The 23175-nt window shown below is 35.5% G+C and overlaps 1 protein-coding gene across 2 annotated transcripts; it reads right to left on the bottom strand.

The window, feature by feature from the left end:
* Nucleotides 1-246: 246 nt before the first annotated feature.
* Nucleotides 247-21826, bottom strand: LOC110889837 (probable leucine-rich repeat receptor-like serine/threonine-protein kinase At3g14840). 2 transcript variants are annotated; one of them, XM_022137400.2, is made up of 24 exons: nt 21623-21826; nt 21383-21539; nt 10054-10125; nt 9892-9963; nt 9737-9808; nt 9554-9625; nt 9403-9474; nt 9240-9311; nt 9092-9163; nt 8939-9010; nt 8786-8860; nt 8196-8267; nt 8036-8101; nt 7857-7916; nt 7742-7777; nt 7620-7660; nt 7164-7540; nt 6794-6986; nt 4141-4284; nt 3553-3671; nt 3262-3472; nt 1962-2199; nt 1714-1864; nt 247-697 (listed from the first exon to the last, which is right to left on the bottom strand). In XM_022137400.2, exons 1-24 carry the CDS (start codon nt 21702-21704, stop codon nt 341-343), a joined length of 2955 nt encoding a protein of 984 aa, XP_021993092.1. In that variant the 5' UTR covers nt 21705-21826; the 3' UTR covers nt 247-340. The 2 variants fall into 2 exon arrangements, with proteins under 2 accessions (XP_021993092.1, XP_021993091.1); XM_022137399.2 differs by having other exon boundaries at nt 4141-4305; nt 21623-21824.
* Between the last annotated feature and the right edge of the window lie 1349 nt (nt 21827-23175).

Consider the following 23175-nt stretch of genomic DNA (forward strand, 5'->3'; position numbering starts at 1 on the left):
CACACATATATAATTTAATATTTTTAGGGGTGTTACACCTTTTTGTCGCTATACTCTGTGTATTGTTACCATTTTTAACACTAGCGATAGATCCTGATCCCATGAACCATCTTGGAAACCCATCTTGGGGCACTTACAGTGGTTTTCTAGCTTCATCTAGCGAACATGTGTTTCCATCTGGTAGACACCCCCTCGACCCGTAACTTAAGAATAAAATTGCGTTTAGACATGATGAAAATTACCATAAAACCAAATAATATTATCACATAAAAAATAACCAAAAATAACATACATGTTACTAAAAATGTCTACAATTATATCGATCTTTCTATAATGTAATTTAAATGTCACTAAAACCGTCAACTGGGTACAAATCAACAACAGATTTTGAGGAATCGTTGCACCGGATTGACATTTTCGTGATCTGGCTCTCGTTTGTATCCTTATGTTGCTTCATCATTGTGTGAGGGTCTATTTCAGCCGCTTGGACACCTTGTTCAACAACATATTCTTGAGGAACTATTCTTCCTTCGAGCATGCTAACCACTGATGACATTGTTGGCCTATTGATTGGAGAGATTGCAATGCACAAAATGGCTAAATTTATAACAACCATCATCTCTTGAATGTCGTATTTGGAATTCAGCTTCGGGTCAACTAACTCCATCAAATTACCCGTGGTTTTCAACGATATGGCCTGAAATAAAGAGACAAGGGGAATATGGTGAATAAACGAAATAGAAGGGATTATATAGAGTTGGCAATGGTGATTCATTAGCGTTACCATGAGACGATTTGGGTCATAGGTCAATGGTTTGAAAGTCACCCTAGACTGGATTCAAAATACACACACACACACACACATATATATATAGGGGTTGGTTAACGTACAATGTTCCTTAATGTACGATGTGTACGCTAGGAAATTACGCACGTTATAAAACTCAAAAACCCTAATCACGCATGTTGAAAACCATAATCACGCATGTTGAAACCCATAATCTCACGCATGTTGAAACCCATAATCTCACGCATAAACATAATCAGGCATGTACAAAATCAGAAATCACGCATGAGGTAAAAACCCTAATCACGCATGTTATACAACTAATCATGCATGTTATATTTCCCAGCATACGCAGCGTACGTTAACGCAAGTTGTACAATACACTTTCTATATATATATATATAGGTGTTTTTTTTTTTTTTGTAAAAATATCTGTGTCTGGGACCAAGGATCCTCTCTTGAATCCCATATTTTTTATTTTTTTTTTCATTTTACATATAAGTAGTTTTTCGCTAATAACTTGTAATATTTAATATTAAATCAAAATATGAGTGTAGTTCAGCTTTTTTGTCTATATTCCCGATATATATTCTATAAAAAACAGAGTTGCATCCAAATACTGACTTATATTAGAAAAGTGAACTAAAAAAAAAAACTCTTTTAATTATGGGACTTTAAAAGGCACCCATATACAAATACTTTAAAAAAACACTATTTTCACAACAAAATATAACTCAGTTTCAAAAGCTTAGACCCCTGTATAGATTTATTAAAATACTTTGATTATTATTTTAGGATTATTGTTTTTAGAATCTTATTTATGAACCGATTATTTACAAATATCAGAATGGACAAAAAAGGTTGAAACGGTCAATACAACTAGTTGTACCCATCCGTTTTGCCACCTCGAGGTTAAAGTTAGTTACCCGATCAATAAGAACAAAATTATTCTCCTTTGTCCTATCAGGAATGTTACTAGTCCCGCTCACGATCTCCAGGAGGACAATTCCATAGCTATAGACGTCTGCTTTATCTGTGAGGTAACCACGTAATGCATATTCGGGAGCCATATATCCACTGAAAAAAAAGGAAATTAAAGCCTAATTGTTGCAATAAGGGTTTTGAAAATGCAATATTTTTTAGAAATGGTGTAAACTCGAGTCTAATGACTTACTAGGTTCCAGCAATACGGGTGCTTATATGGGTGTTATCGTCTTCATCAAGCTTAGCTAAACCAAAATCAGAAATTTTGGCATTTAAATTCTTATCAAGCAGCACATTTGTTGTTTTAATGTCTCTGTGCACAATCTTTAATCTTGATTCTTCATGGAGAAAAGCAAGACCTTTCGCTATTTGGAGGCATATCCTATATCTTGTTGGCCAGTTAAGTTCCAATTGCCATTCTTTAGGCCCTTCAATCCACAAGGTCAAAACTATTTCAGAAAAATAATAAGTAAATCCATAACAATCAATTAAAACCAAAAAAGCCAATTAACTAACAAGGAAACAAGTGGAAAAATAAAGTGTATTCTATTACACAAAACCCTTCAAAAATATGTTATCATAGAATATTAATATTCAAATTATATTTGAAGGGGTATGGTCCCAAATGCCACGTAGGCCATGCGCGCACAAGACCATACGCACACTTAGACTCCCAAAACATTCAGCTCATTCCAAAAATCCTGCACAGGGTCTGCCCGCGTACGCGCAACCGTGACAGCTCATAAAAGTATACCAGTACAAGTGGCAGCAGCCTGCAACCAATCAGCATGCGCCAGTCTCTGCCACAGCCAATCCCTAGGGTGATCAATCGTGCAGGGGACAACCAATACAAAAGGACAATGACGTGTAGCCAATCGACATGCGCCATGCATTGCTCTATGATCTCCACTCACAGCTGATGACAGATGCGGCAAGTACATTTGGCAAGCCACGTGTAACCAATCACAATGCGCCAACATCCCTCCACCTCTACAAACACTACATGACGTGTCAGATAGGACCAAGTGAATATTCCTTGATGGCTTCGGGCCCTGAGCCCAACTCCTTTTCTCACCCTTCGGTTATAAATACCAACCTATACCAAAAAGTTTAAGGATCCGATTTCTCACTCTCTCACTCTTAACACACACAGACTGTTTTACCCCCTTAGAGCACTTAGTTAGTCTCGCGCCAGAGGGTGGTTACAAGAATAACCCCGATCTCTCCTTCTTGTAACGAGCTCACGGTGCTTTGTTTCACAGATCATTCTAAGCTAAATCGATCAGTGAATAGATTAGGAGGATAAACCCCGTGTCGAGATTGCCATTATATTTCTATCCCAAGCGGATCAAGATGGGTGTTTCTTCAATATTTATGTAAGAAAAATATAAAAATAAACACTCGACAAAAGTGTTTCAGGCAAGCCAGCCCAACCCTATAATAAATTACAAGTTTTGACCTGTTAAATGGAGAAAAAGCGTATCATTTACCATATAAAGCACAAGCAAGACTGTTATTTTCCATATATTCATACGCTAGCAGCAACTGGTTTCCTTCAATACAACATCCATGGAGCTTCACAAGATGTGGGTGTTGCAAAGCAGAAATCATGCCCAACTCATTCAAGAACTCCCTATTTCCTTGCTTTGATCTAGAGGAAAGCTGTTTTACTGCTATTAAGGTGCCATCTGGCAATATTCCCTTCATAAAAGGACAATATTTTCCAACATGATTAAGAACATGTTAAATATATGTTATCAAGAAATTAAGTACTCGATTACCTTGTAAACAGAGCCAAAACCGCCTTCTCCAATCTTATTAGCAACATCAAAATTGTTTGTTGCGGTTTTAATTTGCCTCAATGTAAAGGTACAAGTGTTAAGCTCTAGACCATTAAGCTCTGTTGAAACAAAAAAAAAATAATAATAATTCGAGAGCATGTAAAATACTAGGCAGAAAATTAAGTTCAGGAGAGTTTGGTATATCCAGTCAGATATTCAATTTCAAAACGCATATGCAATCACCGTGTAACAAGTAGGGGTGTGAAATCCTAAAACGGCACAAATCTAAACAGGTTCAGGTCAGATTCAAGTCAAGCTTGGAAACATGTTTAACACAACAGGTCGTGTCAGGGTCAACCACGTGGCCAGTTTAGTTTTTTGTTCTTTTTTAAAATTGTGTTTTATGCCACGGTTACGAAATACGCCAAAATTTAAAAATTAAATGAGAAATTGACATCAAGTTTTATATTTTACACAGTTGTTTTATGCGTCTTTGTATCTCTAGTTATATATTTATAATTTTAGAGGAGTAAATAATTTATTTTTCAAAAAACACAGGTTGAAATTCCATAGTACTGGTTTGGATACCTAGTTGCATTGCATTTCTGCATCTTAAACAACCCCTCCACCATAAAGCTCCAAGAATTAAGATGATAAGGCAAAGTGTTCCAACCACAATTCCAGCCACTGTCCCTGCAGACACACCATTTCCATTTCCCTGCAGAGGTCCATCTTTAGGTGGAACCCAAAAATCTGAATAATTAAGAGGAAGACAAAACAATAGTCAAGGGTCGTTCAAGAAAAAAATCGTATACAAGGAGCATAATCCAACTATATAAATGCCATTTATCAAAGAGAGGTTCTTTTAGAAATGCTAATGGGTGAATGCTATGAAAGACATGGACATATTGTGAATGTGTTATCAGTTTACACAAATATTTATATGGCAACCTTAAATGGGATAATTGCAACAAAATGTAACCAAGTTTGGTCAAAGATCTAATTTAGTTCAAAAAGAACCATCTAAAAATTTGACCTAGTGAGCTGGTAATGAAGCAAAATTAACAATTTGTCGGCTAATTTGTGGGTAATAATTTACCATGTTGACTTTTTCTTAATGAGGCATTTGAAAACCAGTTATCTTTAATAGTTACTTGATTAAAATTTTCGAAACTTATGATTCGTAATGAAGAGCCACATTCGGGTATTAATCGTACATGAAATTAGAGTGCTACAATCATGCCCAACTTCTAATTACAAATGTAATTAATCTAACTTCCATGTAATGCTTTGGTGAAGAATTTGACCAGCTAACTACTTGTTCTAACATGGAGAGTTGGGGAGTAGTGATAGTCCCATCTTATGGATTATCTCAGGCCGATGACTATTTGTTTGTGAGTTTCATATATATATATATATATATATATATATATATATATATATATAGGGTGAGGTTCAGCTACAAAGTCCATTTTTCCTACAAAGTGTAAAAAGTCATACAACACCACAATTTCAGTCATAAAACACACTCAAAACCCACAAATAACATAGTGAAGATTACTAAAACACAATATCCAAACCTTAACAGTCCATAAAAACTTCAAAAACAATGAATATAAAACACAACATGATGTCATTCGATAATCAAATTCTTATCATCCAAAACACGACACAATACCCACAAATATGGTGTTTTAGTAACCTCCACTTTGTTATTTGTAGGTTTTGAGTGTGTTTTATGCCTGAAATTGTGGTGTTTTATGACTTTTTACACTTTCTAGGAAAAATAGACTTTATAGCCAACTTCCACCCTTTTTTATATACATCAGTTTTATAAAGATAAAATCTACTTCCAACCTCTAAATTTTATAAAACTAAAATGATAGTGACCTTATAGAAAAAGGTCAAATAAACAAATCTTATCATATGTACCAAATTTGTAATTCATCTTCTATTCTTTTAAATTCGTTCCTAACAAAAAACAGAAGCCACTGCCCCTATCAATGGTGGAGAATGCAAAAAGAGGCGTTACTTGATGAATGTGATTTGGATGTGGCACTGGAAGAAACTGGATAAATAAGGACTAGATGTTAAGTTTGGTGGTGGGAAGTGGAAGGTGATTGATGGAAATCTTATTGTTTCTTGTGGGGGGAGACGAGGATCGTTGTATCTAGTTGAGGTTAAAGTCAAGTTCACTGAATCTAGTAAGCGGAAGAGGGTTCAATTTGCAAACTTGAATCTAGGTGCTTTGGGAATGTCAGTTGAATGTGGTCGGGATTCTAAGTTTAATCCAGTCAGGAGATTTGGTGACAGTGGGAGCACGGGTCGTGTTTCACGTACAATCACAGAGAGCTGTTGGGTTTTGAAGACGAAGATTCCGATGGAAGAAAAATGCTCTCCTGGAAATAGTTTGCAAAACGTGGAGAGTGGTATTAATTCTCGGTTTATCTCTAGAGCTGGTGGATCATGCAAGTGGGTTGAGACAGAGAATGGGTCAGTGACGGTTTCAGTCACGGCTGGGTTGGAGCTTGTGGGAGCTTCAACATGTATCTCAGTTACTTAATGAGAGGTGTGGTTGCAACTAGGTGGCTTGGATGTGACTGAAGTCTTAGCTTGTTCTTGGAACTGGAGGCTTGGAAGACTTGAACGTAAAGATTACTAAAGTTACTGGTGATAGGTTTCTTGGATGCACTTTGTGGACTATGCAAAGCCTCCCAGTGAAAGATTGTTGGGTTCTATAAATACCTATGATGTAATTGTACTCATTCAGTGACAACAGTTGTGAGAATCTAATAAAAGTGAAACCCTAGTTACAACCCGTGGACGTAGGTCAACTTGACCGAACCACGTAAATACTCGTGTTCTTTATTTTCTGCTAGTGTGTGTTTGTTTCGCTTCCGCTCGAGCCTATCTTGATCTGATACCCTAACACCAAATAAGATGGTTCTAACTCTGTGAGAACTAACGAGGACTCTAAATGGGTGAACTAAATTCAAACTTCATATAATTCTCAAGTTTCAAAAAAGAACAGTTTCGTTGTTGTGAAAGCATTAGGACACGGAAACTTAACGTCTTGATTGTACGCAAGCATTCCTATACTAAATCACGCCCTTTAGGCCCAACTCTAAAGTTACATTCTAACCTGATTGTTTCTTTGGACGTACAATAAGTTACTTATTTAAATAGTAGTCAGACAAAATTTAGTTATCCATTCATAGCAACTAAGGTAATAATAGCTTACTTGACTTCACAGAAATAGCTGAAATAAGAGGACCATATACTCCTCGTGATGGTATACTGGTTGTTCCTTTCCCAGCCCAACTGAGTCGGATAAACAAAGTAGCGTTAACATTTACCGTATAACTTTTCACAATTTCTTTCCCAACCCCACCTGCTTCATTACTGATATCAAAATCCATCTCCACCCGTTCACCCTAGCACATTACCAAACAATTTATACAATTAATTAAGCTTCAAAAAGTAGGAACTAAGTTAATCATGCATCGCGATATAAGAAAAAAACAGCAAAGTTAATTGTTACCATAGTAGGGATATCCAGTTCAGAAACAACAATCTAGATCTTTAGGTAATATTAATCTATGAAAACTCACCTGAATGTAGATATCGAATACACGCCTCCCAAGGCTGCTATATGTCTCATCATCAGTAAAAATGATCTCGGCAAAGTGAAGGCTTACATTGTAGCTTCCATTAACCAAACAAAAACCATAATATGTCAAAGATAAAGATGAGACTCGTGCACTCATGTACAATCCCGGGTTGTTCATCAAGAGTCTAGAAGTATTTTTCACGGTATAATTATCAACGCTGACATCATTACCCAAAAATTGACCAGTGTTGCTAAATCCCCATCGACTTTCAGTTGATGTGAAAAATGAAGCACCACCATCTTCCAAGTCACTTTCATAAGAATCATTTCCAATGCTTAATCCATCCCCGCCACAATCGATATACATGGAAGACCAATCTAATCCAAAAAGTACTACTATATATCATAAAAATTCATCAACACAAGAGAACGAAATATGTAAATTAATATTTATTACTTGTTTGACAATCACTGCTACGCAAGCATGAGACCTTCTTACTGGTAAAATATTACAAAAATAAAAAACGAGTAAGTCGCATAGAAATGAACGCTGCTGAATCTTTAGGCAAAGAAACTTACGAGATGGTATCATCTGAAAACGAAGCAAACAGGTTCCTGCAACAAAACAAAAGAAACCTCAAGACTAAGCTTGTTTATGAAAAAACAGTTTGTAGAAAGATAAGGTTGGTCTTACGTTTCCCGCACATGACAGCTGGGAGGGTTATTATATGTAAAATTGTTGTACGACAAATCACTGCAAGAAAATTCGCGACATTAGTCGCCACAACTTAAAATTTTTGCATTCATCATACATAGATAAATGCAAACATCAAAAGAACCAAGTCTGGCTCGTTTTACATCATATAAACTTACATTTTTTTCCCAACACTGAGCATCCAATCAGGCACATTTCCAGATAGCAAGTTTCCAGTAAGATAGCTAAAACTCAAAATTTATTTCAGTATGAAGTATATATGTGGTTTATCAATACATTAAAATGAGAAGTATGTTGGAAGGCAATACATTTACTTACATATAATCTGTATCATTTAGTTCAGAGAAACTTGTAGGGATGGATCCGTTAAGCTTGTTAAAGCTGAAGTCTCTGAAGAGCAACAGAAACAGTTTTATACCATGACTCTTGACATCCAAAAGCTCTCTTTAAAAATCAACTACCATGTGGTCCGCTCATACTTGTGAGTGTTGGGAATTTGGGAAATGCGTGAAAAGGACCAAACTTCAAATTAGGAAGTAATTTTATTTATTTTAGGCTGAATTATAGAGTTTGAATTTTGGTAGAACCTTGTCCTATACTTAATGAAGGACCACTCTGAACCTTAACGCTTATTAAACATTTTAAATTTTACCAATGCATTACCTCGTTAAAGAATATTAAACATCAGATAGTTCCCGGAACTACAACTCTTTTTGAAGTAATTACATGAGAATTATAATGTCCCAAAGAGAATATATTTAATACTATTTTATCGTTCCAAAAGGAAGCGAAACCAAGCATCAAGTAAAGATTCATAACAGAGGAGACATGTTTGTATGTTTTTATCAATGCAGATATATTCCATGTATAAAGTACATAATAGAGAAAAAAGGTCAAATATTACTAACAAGACTTTCAGACTTGAGGCAAGAGATTGTGGTAAGACTGGTAACTGGCCTATTAAATTGCAGCTCCTCAAGAACCTGGCAAGATTAAGTTCAGATGCATAAATCCAAAAAAAAGCCTGGTAACACTCAATTAAAAGAAGCAATTCAACTTACAGGTGCTTGAAACGCGCTGTATTACTAAAGGGTGGACAAACGGTGTCTGGTCCTCTCAAGTCACTGATTCTCCTGCATTTCTTGACTCAGTCAACACAAATATATGACCGAAGTTGCAAGCAATATAAATACTATATAAGAGAAATTACTGACAAGTCTGTTAGGCTGTCCAAGAGAGTAATGCTAGAAGGTATTGGTCCCTCCAATCCACTGGCCTGAATCCTTCTGTTATTCACAAACTTTATCAAATACAATTGCTGTAGCTAATAAATGGAAAAGCAAGAGTAATAAATGGTCTCACAAGGTTGTGAGACTTGTCCATTCTCCAATGAAATCTGGTATCTTCCCAGAGAAGTTGTTACCGCTAATCCGACTACATACGAAACAAAAATCTAATTAGGCAACTCCATGTAGCCATATAACGATCAAAGAATACATAGATCCAACAAGGTAGCAGAACTCACAACTCCGTCATATTGATCATATTTGCAAATGATAAAGGCAATTTCCCGGTGAAAAAGTTGGAGCTCAGTACTCTACAATAAAAAATAAAACAGTTGATATAGTCATAGAAAAAGTAACAGAAACAATACGAATAAATTTACTCAATCTTACAATCTCTCAATGCTTGTAAGATTCCCAAGGTCATCAGGAATTGCTCCGGACATCATGTTGTCCTCTACGGATCTAATTTAACAATAATAGAATTGCAGTCACAAACAGCAAAAAGAAAACAATTACATCAGTTAAAAATGACAGTAAATTTGACGAGATAACAGATTAATAATAGAAACTCACAAAGATTTCAATGTGCTGATGTTTCCGAGTTCCTTTGGGATTGATCCGTTTAAACGATTCACAAGAAGAGAACTGCAAGTGATGTCAAACTCAAACGTAAAGCTTTAAGATCCAAATTCCATAGTATGTTAAAGAGTACAAGTAAATAGACCAACATGTCTACAATTCGCTGCATGGAACCCCATTGTGGAGGGATGGTGCCCCTGAGACAGTTGCGCGCTAAGTCTCTATAACAATGATATACACAAATCAACTCTCAAATACAAACAAACAAACAAACAATGGAAGTTGAATTAACGAAGAAGAAAGGATCGTACAAATTCAGGAGGTATGGAAGATTGACGAATTCCACTGGGAGAATGCCTGATAGGCTTTGTCCTTTCAGGCTTCTGCATGTCGTAACAACCGAAAGATCTTCAGTCCATGAACAACAATGTATGCGCCTTTCTATTCAGAAACCCTAATTTTTGCATATTTGAAATAATCTTTTGTGACATTATATTATATTGCCCATTGCGTTTAAAATAGGCTGGTGTCGAAAATACCAAAAGCTTCGATTGAGTGACGTAATTATTAATAGAGAAAAATGCCTGAATAGTACATGTGGTTTGCCTTTTTTTCACCTTTAGTCCCTAACTTTCTAAAATTACAGTTATAGTCTTCAACTTTTACAATTTCGTTCCTAGATAGTCCCTAGGCCTAACATCAGTTACTTTTATCAGTTAAGAGTGTGTGAAATGACAAAAATACCCTTACTAAAAAAACAAAATAACTTAATCCCCACAACAGTTACTTTTCGTCGCCCCACATCTTTTTCCTACCCTTAATCCCACCCCACCTTTTTTCCCTGTTCTTTCTCAAGTCTGAAATCAAAAGCATAAATAAATGGTTCTAAAATCCGACTGCTTCGGATTTTCTTGTTCATCTTCAACCGCCATTGCTGAGCTCATTAAGAAACACCAAGAACACAGAGTTGTGTGTGTATTTTTAGAGGAGAATCAAATTGATTGAGGTATGTAACTGGAAATATCGATTGGAGTGGTGGTGGACATTTTATTGCCGACAGAGAGGGGAAACAAGGGAAGGAAGGGTTTGCGGTGGTGGTTAGTTTTTTCCAGCGTTGAGGTGGGAGGAGGTGATGGTGATGAGTACGGTGACTTCCGATGGTTCAGTGGTGGTGAGTACATTTTTGAAGCGGAAATTATTCAGAAAATGGAGATTTTGATACTGTCAACTCTTCAATGGTGGATGAACCCAGGAACTCCCCTCTCGTTTCTCGATTACATCACAAGAAGACTCGGGTTAAAACTTATCTTTCCTCCGAGTTTGTGAAAGATGCGAGTGTCTCTTATGCTTTCTTCCTGGTAGAGATGATGATAAATTGGCATCCATCTTTGCAAAATGCAATTAGCCCCACCATCTGTGCACGGTGGATTTAGAAATGAAATAATTGTGAAATTGTGAAAAAACCTAGTGGAGGTGTTATGATGCTGGTATGGTGCTGAAAAGTGGATGGTGGTGGTAGTGAAAGGTGGAGATAATGGTGGTAGTGGTGAGGGGTGGGAAGATGAAGTGGTGGGATGGGTGGTGGTCCATAAATCTTTAAATTTAAATATTAGTTATATTTATTTTAAATGCCCGGATAGTCCCTGTGGTTTGCCCTTTTTAAAGAAAGAGTATTTTTGTCATTTCACACTATCTTAACTGAGAAAACTAACTGATGTTAGGCACATGGACTATCTGGGAACGAAAATTGAAAAGTTGGGGACTATAGCTGTAATTTTAGAAAGTTAAGGAATAAAGGTGAAAAAATGGTAAACCACAGGTACTATCCGAGCATTTAACTCTTATTAATATTTTGATATATATCTAACGTTCGTTGTCACACTCACAAGAAAGCCTATACTGTTCATTTGACCTTGAGAAGACGTACGATAATGTGCCATGTCAAGTGATTTGGGATAGTCTTGGGGTAGGGGTGTCCTGGAGAAATATATCAATATAATTAAAGGATATGTTTGATGTTCAGGCAAATGTGGGGATACTAATTTCCTTCTTGTGGAAGTAGGCCTCCACCAAGGGTCCGCACTAAGCTTGTTTCTTTTTGTGGTAGTGTTGGACGAGCTATCAAAGTCAATTTAGGAGGTTGTTCCGTCATGCATTTTTTTGGTTGACTATATCGTGTTAGTTGCAAAGAATAAACATAGTCTAAATGTGAAGATTGAGAAATGGTGAACAACTTTAGAAAACAAAGATTTAAGAATTAGACGTTCTAGGATAAAGTACCTTTATTGTGGCTTTAGTGGGGGAAATGACGATGAGGACGTCCAAGTTACTATTGAACACCAACCGGTTTCCCAATCAACGAAGTTCAAGTATCTAGGATCGTTTGTGCAGAGCAATGGGGACATAGATAGTGATGTAGTCCACCGTATCTAGGTAGGCAGGCTGGTGTAGGTGGAGAGCAACCACGCGGGTATTGTGCCACAGGAGTTTCCCTACTAAGTTAAAGAGGTTTTTTATAGAACTGCAGTTCGACTAGCTATATTATACGGTACAATTGTTGGGCAATCAAGAAAACACAGACGTGTGAGCTGGAGGTAGCAGAGATGAGGATGCTGAAGTGGATGTGTGGGCACACAAGGTTTGACCAGATAAGAAATGAAGTTTTTAGCGAAAAACTAGGAGTAATTAGTATATCAGATAAGCTAAGGAAAAGGAGACTGAGGTGGTTCGGGCTTGGGAAGGGAAACTGAGGTGGTTCGGGCATGTGAAAAGAAGACACTTGACGGAGATGGTTACGGAAACCCTTATTGTGTAGGGCAAAAAGAGTAACCCAAACTGACTTAGGATGACCACAGTAGGCATGATTTGCTTGACTTTCACATGTCTAAGGATATGGTCGGGGATAGGACTTCGTAAAGACGTAGAATTAAGTTTAAGGACTTTTAGGGACGATTTAGTTTTGTTCTAGCTTTGCCTTAGGAGCTCTGTTTATTTATTTATTTACTTGTTTACTTTTTTTGTGTCCTTTACATGTTTCATCAATCTTGCATGCATGTCTTTATGGTGTACTATTAATTTTGGTATGTGTTTACGTTGAAAACGTTGTTAAAAAGTGGTAGAATCGGTTGTAAATGATACTTACGATGCTATAGAATGATGGTTTTGTGATTTTCAATTTTTTTTGGGTTTGATTTTTACATATTGGTTTTGTATATTGAAATATGGGTATGGAGCTAGATTTTTACACTGTGTGTTGGTGCTTGATTTGAAGGACGGTGATAGAGGTTGTGGGTTTGCCGAACAATTCCTGAGTTTTGAGGACGGCGACGGAAGTTGTGGGTTTGTTGCAGATCTGGATTTTCTTTATAAAAAAACAAATATCGTATGAAAAAGTTATAGACGTTTTAAATTGAAGGGGAAAATTGGCATGTGTCTTGCATGTGGAAAGAGAAAGTCAATAAATGTAAGATTCCCTTTATACCCTTCCATTAGTTTTTTCCCTAAAACTAATCTCAACCCTCCAAATCTAACATCATGGACTAGAATCCTTCTTATTCATTTTGCCCTTTGTATTTGATCTTAACCTGATAATTATAATCAGCACATATACTAGTAAATACGTACACAACTAGGTTATAACCCGGAAATTTTCCGGGTAGGAAAATTTAATTTACAACTAATAAAAGTATAAAAATAACACTTTTAACATCTAAAGTATCATCTTTCCATTTTCTCCACCATAAATTTTTAATTTGGTTTCTTAAACTTTTTCTTGTTGTAAAGAGCCATAAAAACATACAAAAGCAAGAATGTATATTAATCATGTATATTTTTTTAGGATAACGGATTATTTTTTTTAAAATTTGTATACACGTATAGACAATACCTCACTGTCACTCTACACTGTAAATCAAACTCTTTTGACCCGACTCATATCTATTACCAACCTTACCCCACCCACATCAGCTACAACAAAAAACATCAACAAAAAAAAAATACATATTTGGATTCTTATATTATGTTACAATGGCACCTACATCAGCTACAACAAAAAACAAAACCAACTAACACTAATATATAAACATGGAAAAAAGTAAACTACAAATCCAACCCAGATGGCTCATTTCGTTAAAAAAAATAATCCGTGAAACATTAATATACATTACTCAATGGAAAATCCATCTTTGCAAAATGCAATTAGCCCCACCATCTGTGCACGGTGGATTTAGAAATGAAATAATTGTGAAATTGTGAAAAAACCTAGTGGAGGTGTTATGATGCTGGTATGGTGCTGAAAGGTGGATGGTGGTGGTAGTGAAAGGTGGAGATAATGGTGGTAGTGGTGAGGGGTGGGAAGATGAAGTGGTGGGATGGGTGGTGGTCCATAAATCTTTAAATTTAAATATTAGTTATATTTATTTTAAATGCCCGGATAGTCCCTGTGGTTTGCCCTTTTTAAGGAAAGGGTATTTTTGTCATTTCACACTATCTTAACTGAGAAAACTAACTGATGTTAGGCACATGGACTATCTGGGAACGAAAATTGAAAAGTTGGGGACTATAGCTGTAATTTTAGAAAGTTAAGGAATAAAGGTGAAAAAATGGTAAACCACAGGTACTATCCGAGCATTTAACTCTTATTAAAATTTTGATATATATCTAATGTTCGTTGTCACACTCACAAGAAAGCCTATACTGTTCATTTGACCTTGAGAAGACGTACGATAATGTGCCATGTTAAGTGATTTGGGATAGTCTTGGGGTAGGGGTGTCCCGGAGAAATATATCAATATAATTAAGGGATATGTTTGATGTTCAGGCAAATGTGGGGATACTAATTTCTTTCTTGTGGAAGTAGGCCTCCACCAAGGGTCCGCACTAAGCTTGTTTCTTTTTGTGGTAGTGTTGGACGAGCTATCAAAGTCAATTTAGGAGGTTGTTCCGTCATGCATTTTTTTGGTTGACTATATCGTGTTAGTTGCAAAGAATAAACATAGTCTAAATGTGAAGATTGAGAAATGGTGAACAACTTTAGAAAAGAAAGGTTTAAGAATTAGATGTTCTAGGATAAAGTACCTTTATTGTGGCTTTAGTGGGGGAAATGACGATGAGAACGTCCAAGTCACTATTAAACACCAACCGGTTTCCCAATCAACGAAGTTCAAGTATCTAGGATCGTTTGTGCAGAGCAATGGGGACATAGATAGTGATGTAGACCACCGTATCTAGGTAGGCAGGCTGGTGTAGGTGGAGAGCAACCACGCGGGTATTGTGCCACAGGAGTTTCCCTACTAAGTTAAAGAGGTTTTTTATAGAACTGCAGTTCGACTAGCTATATTATACGGTACAATTGTTGGGCAATCAAGAAAACACAGACGTGTGAGCTGGAGGTAGCAGAGATGAGGATGCTGAAGAGGATGTGTGGGCACACAAGGTTTGACCAGATAAGAAATGAAGTTTTTAGCGAAAGACTAGGAGTAATTAGTATATCAGATAAGCTAAGGAAAAGGAGACTGAGGTGGTTCGGGCTTGGGAAGGGAGACTGAGGTGGTTCGGGCATGTGAAAAGAAGACACTTGACGGAGATGGTTACGGAAACCCTTATTGTGTAGGGCAAGAAGAGTAACCCAAACTGACTTAGGATGACCACAATAGGCATGATTTGCTTGACTTTCACATGTCTAAGGATATGGTCGGGGATAGGACTTCGTAAAGACGTAGAATTAAGTTTAAGGACTTTTAGGGACGATTTAGTTTTGTTCTAGCTTTGCCTTAGGAGCTCTGTTTATTTATTTATTTACTTGTTTATTTTTTTGTGTCCTTTACATGTTTCATCAATCTTGCATGCATGTCTTTATGGTGTACTATTAATTTTGGTATGTGTTTACGTTGAAAACGTTGTTAAAAAGTGGTAGAATCGGTTGTAAATGATACTTACGATGCTGTAGAATGATGGTTTTATGATTTTCAATTTTTTTTGGGTTTGATTTTTACATATTGGTTTTGTATATTGAAATATGGGTATGGAGCTAGATTTTTACACTGTGTGTTGGTGCTTGATTTGAAGGACGGTGATAGAGGTTGTGGGTTTGCCGAACAATTTCTGAGTTTTGAGGACGGCGACGGAAGTTGTGGGTTTGTTGCAGATCTGGATTTTCTTTACAAGGCTGATGCGGCGGCTCTGGTTCAAGTTCGACCACGTGACATTTTCAGGAGAGTAAACTGCCATTTTGGTCCCTGTGGTTTGGCCAGTTTTGCCACTTTAGTCCAAATCTCAAACTTATTACATCCAGGGCCCTGTGGTTTGCATTTTGTTGCCATTTTAGTCCAAAATCCAAAAACCCTATTTTTTTTACTGTTGCAACCTCCTATTTTGTCCTGTAGTGCAGGGGCATTTTGATCCATGTTAATTTATTATAACATTTCAGTAATTAATAACATCTATCTTCAAGAACATCATCAAACTTCATCATCAAAACCCAGAAAATCAAGAACATCGTCAAACTTCATCATCAAAACCCAGAAAATCAAGAACATCATCTTGAAGAAAATCAAGAACCCAGAACAAAACCAGAAACCATCACAAAAACAAAACCGATTTGTAAAAAGATACGAGGCTCAGATCTGCATCTTCAAGAACATCATCAAACATCATCATCAAAACCCAGAAAATCCAGAAAATCAAGAACATCATCTTTAAGAAAATCAAAAACCGATTTGTAAAAAGAAACGAGGCTCCAACAACAAATCAAAACCGCCATGGCTGCAAACAGAGGTTGCAAGCGCACTTGCCCTCCTCCAATTCTGCCACGCCAAGCTGCGGAAAGTCTCAAATGTTGACCCAATTTTGACTCGGATTAGGTGAAATCATCAGAGCCTCGCAGTTTACTCAAAAAAAAATCCACTGAATCACATAAAAGTAATCCAAATCAGCAATTGAAACAACAAAATTCTACCAAAACCACAGGGACCAACCACATCCGATGAACCTGCAACTCCCTGCAACCACCCACTCGCACCCCCTGCAACCACATCCGATGAACCTGCAACTCCCTGCAACCACCCTCTCGCACCCCCTACAACCACCGCCCCCCTCTCTCAATCCGGTGAGCACCTCCACCCAAAAAACGACTGGGCAAACACTATAGGGTTAGGGTTTGCCATGTGTTCTTGAGGCGGAGATCTTGAGGCGGAGATCTGTGTGTTCTTAGGGTTAGGGTTTTCGAGCGTTTGAGCTTCGATTTGAGCACCAGCAGCGTTTGACCTTCGATTTCGAGCGTTTGAGCTTCGATTTACCATGTGTTTTCGAGCGTTGCGGTATTTTACAGAGAGAGCAGGTCATTTTAGAGAGAGAGAGAGAGAGCAGAGTTGGCGGCAGTGGGATGGTGGTGGGGATGATGCGATGGTGGGGGTGGTGGTGGTATTTTAGAGAGAGAGCAAATTTTATGTTGTGAGAGAGAGAGAGAGAGAGAGAGAGAGAGAGATGTCTGAGATGAGGTTGAAGATGATGATCTAAGGGTTTTATTATAAATGAGTTATTATAAAGAGATAATAAATCTAAAATGATCAAAATGCCCCTGGGGGTAAAAACAAAATAGCAGGTCATTAATGGGAAATCTGGTCAAATTTGAAATTTGGACTAAAATGGCAACAAAAACCAAACCACAGGGCCCTGGATGTAATAAGTTTGAGATTTGGACTAAAGTGGCAAAACTGGTCAAACCACAAGGACCAAAATGGCAGTTTACTCTTTTCAGGAAAAGTGTTTCTTCCTGTTTGTTGGTTGATGGTGTTATGTTTTTTAGATATTCCTGAGCAGGTGACTGTTTGTTAGGGATGATTTATGCTTTTTATAGAGATTTTTGTTATAATTTTTCATGATTGTCTCTGATGTTTATAAATTTAGTTCATTTAGATTGCATTCTTACTTACTTTATGAACCATTTTATCCATAAGAAATTTACTGGGAGGTGATGAAATGTTTGTTTATGTTGATGAGATTAATGTGAAAAGTTTTAATATAAAGTTTTTTTTAAAGAATAGTTGAAGGTTGATATTTATTGATTTGATTTTATGGGTGAGAAACTGAGAATAGTTGGTTCCTAACCACCGACTATGGACTTTGTCATTAAGCCAAATGTTTAATCAGTTTTCTCTACTGTAACGTTGTGATTTAGCTTAAATAAAAAAATATAACTTTTGTGGTCATGTTAATAAAATTTGATGGAAATTCAAATTAAAAAAAAAAAAAATTGCATTTTAGGAGATTTGGAAGTTTAACTATTAAAGCGTTAAGTAATTGTCTATATTAGTATTTACAAAAAGCCTTGTTTATGTTTGCAACGATTCTAGTTCATTTTAGTTGTTAAAGAAAGGAAGCTCAAGTTGTTTTAAGTGTTTATATATCAGTGTAAAAACATTTTTCACTAATTAAACATTTGGCAGATCTTTGCAAAAAAATTACAGCAGTGTAAAAAAATAAAAAAATTTCAACATATATTTTTTTTTTGCAAAACTTTACATGATAACAAAAAATTCCATGAAAAACAGTTACGTTAGCGTAAAAAACTTTAACCTGGGATTTTTTTTTGGGTTGTGTTTTTGTGTTCATGTGATAAACGAAAACATAAAATTTTATAAAGGTCGGATGTAAAATACATTTACATCATTGTACCATCTTGTATGTTTTTTTAGTTATGTTCGTAGGTGTTACAGTATTTTTTGCAACAAAGATTATGAAGATCAAGAACGACTTTGGCTTTATTTATTTTTTTGTTACATTCTTTTCGTGATTTTACGTGAATGTAAATATTAACGTCTATGTAAATATTTTGTCACGTATGTATTTTTCCTTTTTTCTCACATTTTTTGGTGATTGACAGCGGTGTAAATTTTTACATCAATGCAAATATTTTAATTTAAATATTTTAGACCTTTGCCACTCTCTATTCGCTTTTTGACCAGGGTTCAACGAGTTATCCACAGCAATTGTTCAACCCCAGGCAGGTAGGGGTTTGTCTTTGAAAGGTTAGGGTTTGCAATTCAGAAAGGGTTGGTGGCGCAGCTTGTTGACCGTCTACCTTCTATTTTGATGTAACTTGGCAAGTTGACGAACAAAAAAGCAAATTTAAATTCAATTCTTTTTATGTAAAATAAGAAAATAGAGATTTTTTGTGATAAATTTGATTCGGTGATGTTTAAGGAAATGATGGTCTATACATTTGCAGAGTAGAGAGTGGCAAAGGTCTAAAATGCCCTCTAGTATACACTTAATAAATAATTCATATGGAGAATTGCAAATTAGATCTAAGCCACACAAACGTAAATGATCGAATGAATATGGTGAGTTCTTTTAGTTTTCTTAACAAAAGGTTGTTTTCATTTTATCTTTAACTCTATATAATCATAGAGGATGGTTTAAATAAAAACCACTTTTATTGTGAAAACTCGAAAACTAACTAAAAAAAGCCTAAAAAACACACAAAATTTTTTTTTTCAACTTTTTTATAAAAATCGCTAGTTTTTATATATAAAAAAAAAACTTTTTTTCAAAAAAAAAAAAAAAAAATTTTGTGTAGTGCACATGTGTAATAATACACATGTGTAGTACACATACATATGTGTAGTATTACACATGTGCACTACACAAAAAATTTATTTTTTATTTTTTTTTTTGAAATTTTTTTTTATATTAAAAAACCTGCGAAATTTTGATTGCAAAAAAAAAATTAAAAAAAAAATTTTGTATGTTTTTTTGGCTTTTTTTAATTATTTTTCGAGTTTTCACAATAACTAGTGGTTTTCATTTGAACGTTCCACTATAAACATATGTATAAAAATATATATAAAAGAACAAAAACATGTTACCGATAGGTCAATGTACTAGATGAATAGAATTTTTTAACCATGATAATATTAAATTCGAGTCCCAAACAAAATCATGAAAGGGCCTTTTCCATCAAAAAGAAAAAAAGAGAAAATAAAAAAATAAAAAGGCTGGGGCCTGCATCACTCACATCGCTATCACAAATGAGAATTTAGTAAAACTCATGGTAGCCTTGAAACACCTTTCACGGTTAACCATGATAAAATTAAATTCGAGTCCCAAACAAAATCATGAAAGGACCTTTTCCATCAAAAAGAAAAAAAAGAGAAAATAAAAAAATAAAAAGGCTGGGGCCTGCATCACTAACATCGCTATCACAAATGAAAATTTAGTAAAACTCATGGTAGCCTTGAAACACCTTTCACGGTTAACCATGATAAAATTAAATTCGAGTCCCAAACAAAATCATGAAAGGGCCTTTTCCATCAAAAAGAAAAAAAAGAGAAAATAAAAAAATAAAAAGGCTGGGGCCTGCATCACTAACATCGCTATCACAAATGAAAATTTAGTAAAACTCATGGTAGCCTTGAAACACCTTTCACGGGGTGTGTCATAAACTCTCACTAAATTTTTCCATATCATATAAGATTCTTACTATTTTTTTTTCTATTTTTCTATATTGGGTGGGTTCATGTGAACCCACAAAACAGGGTTGGATCCGCCACTGACCGTAAGGGGCGTTAACGGTGACATAACATGTTAATCGACATTGTACACCACTCGCTTCTTGTGTTAAGGGGTGTTATGGGATGCTTGTTAATATGTTAACAGGATGTTAAGCGATCGAATTAATTTTTTTCTTTTTAAACTAAAAACCACTAAAAAATTAGGGTTAGATGGAATTAAAGGGATAACCATTTCTTTAGGATCATGTGAAGTGAAATCGGGAAAAGTAGGTGATATAACACTTAGACGAAGTTGAGAAGGATTAAAATGTACCCCAAGGTAGGGATGACAGTGAGATGGGTATCGCTAATTCCATACCCATACTCGGTTGTAAAATCTTATCCCATTCCCGACCCATCACCCGTCGAGTATCTGACGGGCATTTATCTGTCGGGTATCGGGCATACCTATAGGCATCAGGTATATATAATTTTTACTTTCCTTTTAATATATTGAATTGTAATAAATAACATACATATCATTATCACCATAATAATATTTAATATATTTAAAAATGTAAATATATAATAATATTTATTTCAAAAAATAATTTTGTATTTCATAACATATAAAAATGATTTTACCCAAAAAAAAAAAAACATATAAATATGACCGATGTCATCAAATATATATTTTAAAAGAAATAGTTTTTCTATACTCATACCCGGCTCAATACCCGTTGAGTATCGGGTATAGCCGTCCCAAATACTTCGTTTTTCAGGTATATCCGTCGAGCTCGGGTGTTTTCTTTTGTTTTTTTGCCATCCTACCCCAAGGCCTCAGTAGCCATCTTTTGTAATTTTGATATCTTTGGGAAGGTATTGTTAAGACGAATCCAACGATAACCAAAAACATCACTTAAAACTTTTGTCTAATTACTTATTTGCACCACATGATCGGAGTAAAGATAAAAAAAAATGTCACTTAAAACTTGGTCAATTGCATTTTGTATGTATTTTTAAGATTTTATGTATGCATGTCATCAAGTAGTGATACATGCACCACTTGATACCTTGTTAGCACTTTCTTTTGAAAAATATCTTTCATGGTAACTCAGCTGAAATAACAAGCTAGGGAAGAGGAAATTACATGCTAACGACATGGCATATCGTGTGGTTTGATTCCAGGTTGCAAGTGACATTATTCTCGTGTTCTCCATCGCTAGAAATCTCCCAACCACGACATGGATCCTGTCTAAAATCCCAATCTTTACCAAGCTGTCTTCCAATCTCCCTCAGTGCATCCACTGCGCAACATGCGTTTATAAGTAACTAAACCACAGAACGTGCAATATATAATCTCGAGCTCGTTATATATTTATTAACTAACCTTCTTCGGGAGGAAGACAAGTTGTGTTGATGGATGCAAAAGCAAAAGGTAGCAATGAAACACATAGAATTACCAACAACATGTTGCTTGCTTGGATCTAGAAATATATAATTTCTGGATGGATACAAGTATTTATATAATAGACCATCCGATTAATGGAAAGTGATCACAATTAAGTTGTTGGAAAATAAGTGAGGGCCGCGAAGACCAAGACCCTTCAAGCTTTATTGTTCACACAGTCGGTCATATGAATTAAAAGTAAGTGACTCGGATTTATTTATCAATTTATTGCGACTAAAATGGATTATGTGTTATGGAATCATTTATTTCTTTGATTTTTATCGTTTAAAGCCCTTTCTGTTAACATTCTTTTATTTTTCAGCATAACAAACAAAACAAGTTTGTTAGAGTTGATTATATAAAAAATACTTCACTTTTGGAAACATTTTGGAAACAGTGACGAATCCTGAGATTTCCTACCGAGGGGGCGGAAGTCACCGAACCTAAAAATTTCTACAAAACCGGGGGTGAAAAACGTATACACCCAAAAAATTCATATACGAAAACTACATACTCTCCACTGATAAGCGAAAAGTTCGGGGGGTCAGCCGTCCGCCCGTCCCTCCTACCTCTCAAAAGCTTCGCACATGTTTGGAAAGAACCATTTCCAAATATTTGACTCGATCTTTTATAAAACTACTAAACCCAAACCCAGACGTTGTGATGGGGGCATTGAAGTGGAGAAATAGATTTGCGGCAGCTCGGTTTTACATTTCGAAATATAAATACAAAACAAAAACATAGAAAAAAAAGGGGTGACGTATCCTTATTTATCATAATTATTAAAAAAAACTAGGTTACATCTTATTTATTATAATTATTAAAAAAAACTAGGGGTTACATCCAAATAAATAAATAAAAAAGTGTAATTTAAAAAACAAGGAATTGCGTCCAAATAAATAAAAAAAGAAACTGTAATTTAAAACGTGACCTATTTAAGATTCCATACAAACATTATTTAATCTAAAAATAGTGAGAAAAGATCTTAAGCGTTGATTAATTAAATTAAAAGCTAAAATCGATTATAAATCATTAATAATAATAACTATATTATTTATTGAGATTCAAGTGTGTTTTAGATATACCATATAATCGAGCGTCATTTTATCTTTAGTATGAATACCATATCGTTATACTTTTAAAAAAAATCGAAAACCCAGTTGCATAATACACAATAGACATAACGTAAAACATAATGAGAAAACCCAGTTGCGTATTACACAAAAGACATAAGTTAAAACACAATGAGCATCAAACTAAAAACACAATGGAAAGTAGATCAAAACACAATCGATAACAACATATAAAAGACACAATAGATAACTGACTAAACACAATTGACATAACGTAAAATACAAGGACTGTCAAACTAAAAACACAATGGAAAGTAGAGTAAAAACACAATTGTTGACAGCAAATAAAAGACACAATGGACAACAGACTAAAACATAATGAAAAATAGACTAAAACACAATGGATAACATAATAAACAT

The sequence above is a fragment of the Helianthus annuus genome, chromosome 11, assembly GCF_002127325.2.
Source record: "Helianthus annuus cultivar XRQ/B chromosome 11, HanXRQr2.0-SUNRISE, whole genome shotgun sequence".
Classification (NCBI taxonomy): Eukaryota; Viridiplantae; Streptophyta; class Magnoliopsida; order Asterales; family Asteraceae; genus Helianthus; species Helianthus annuus.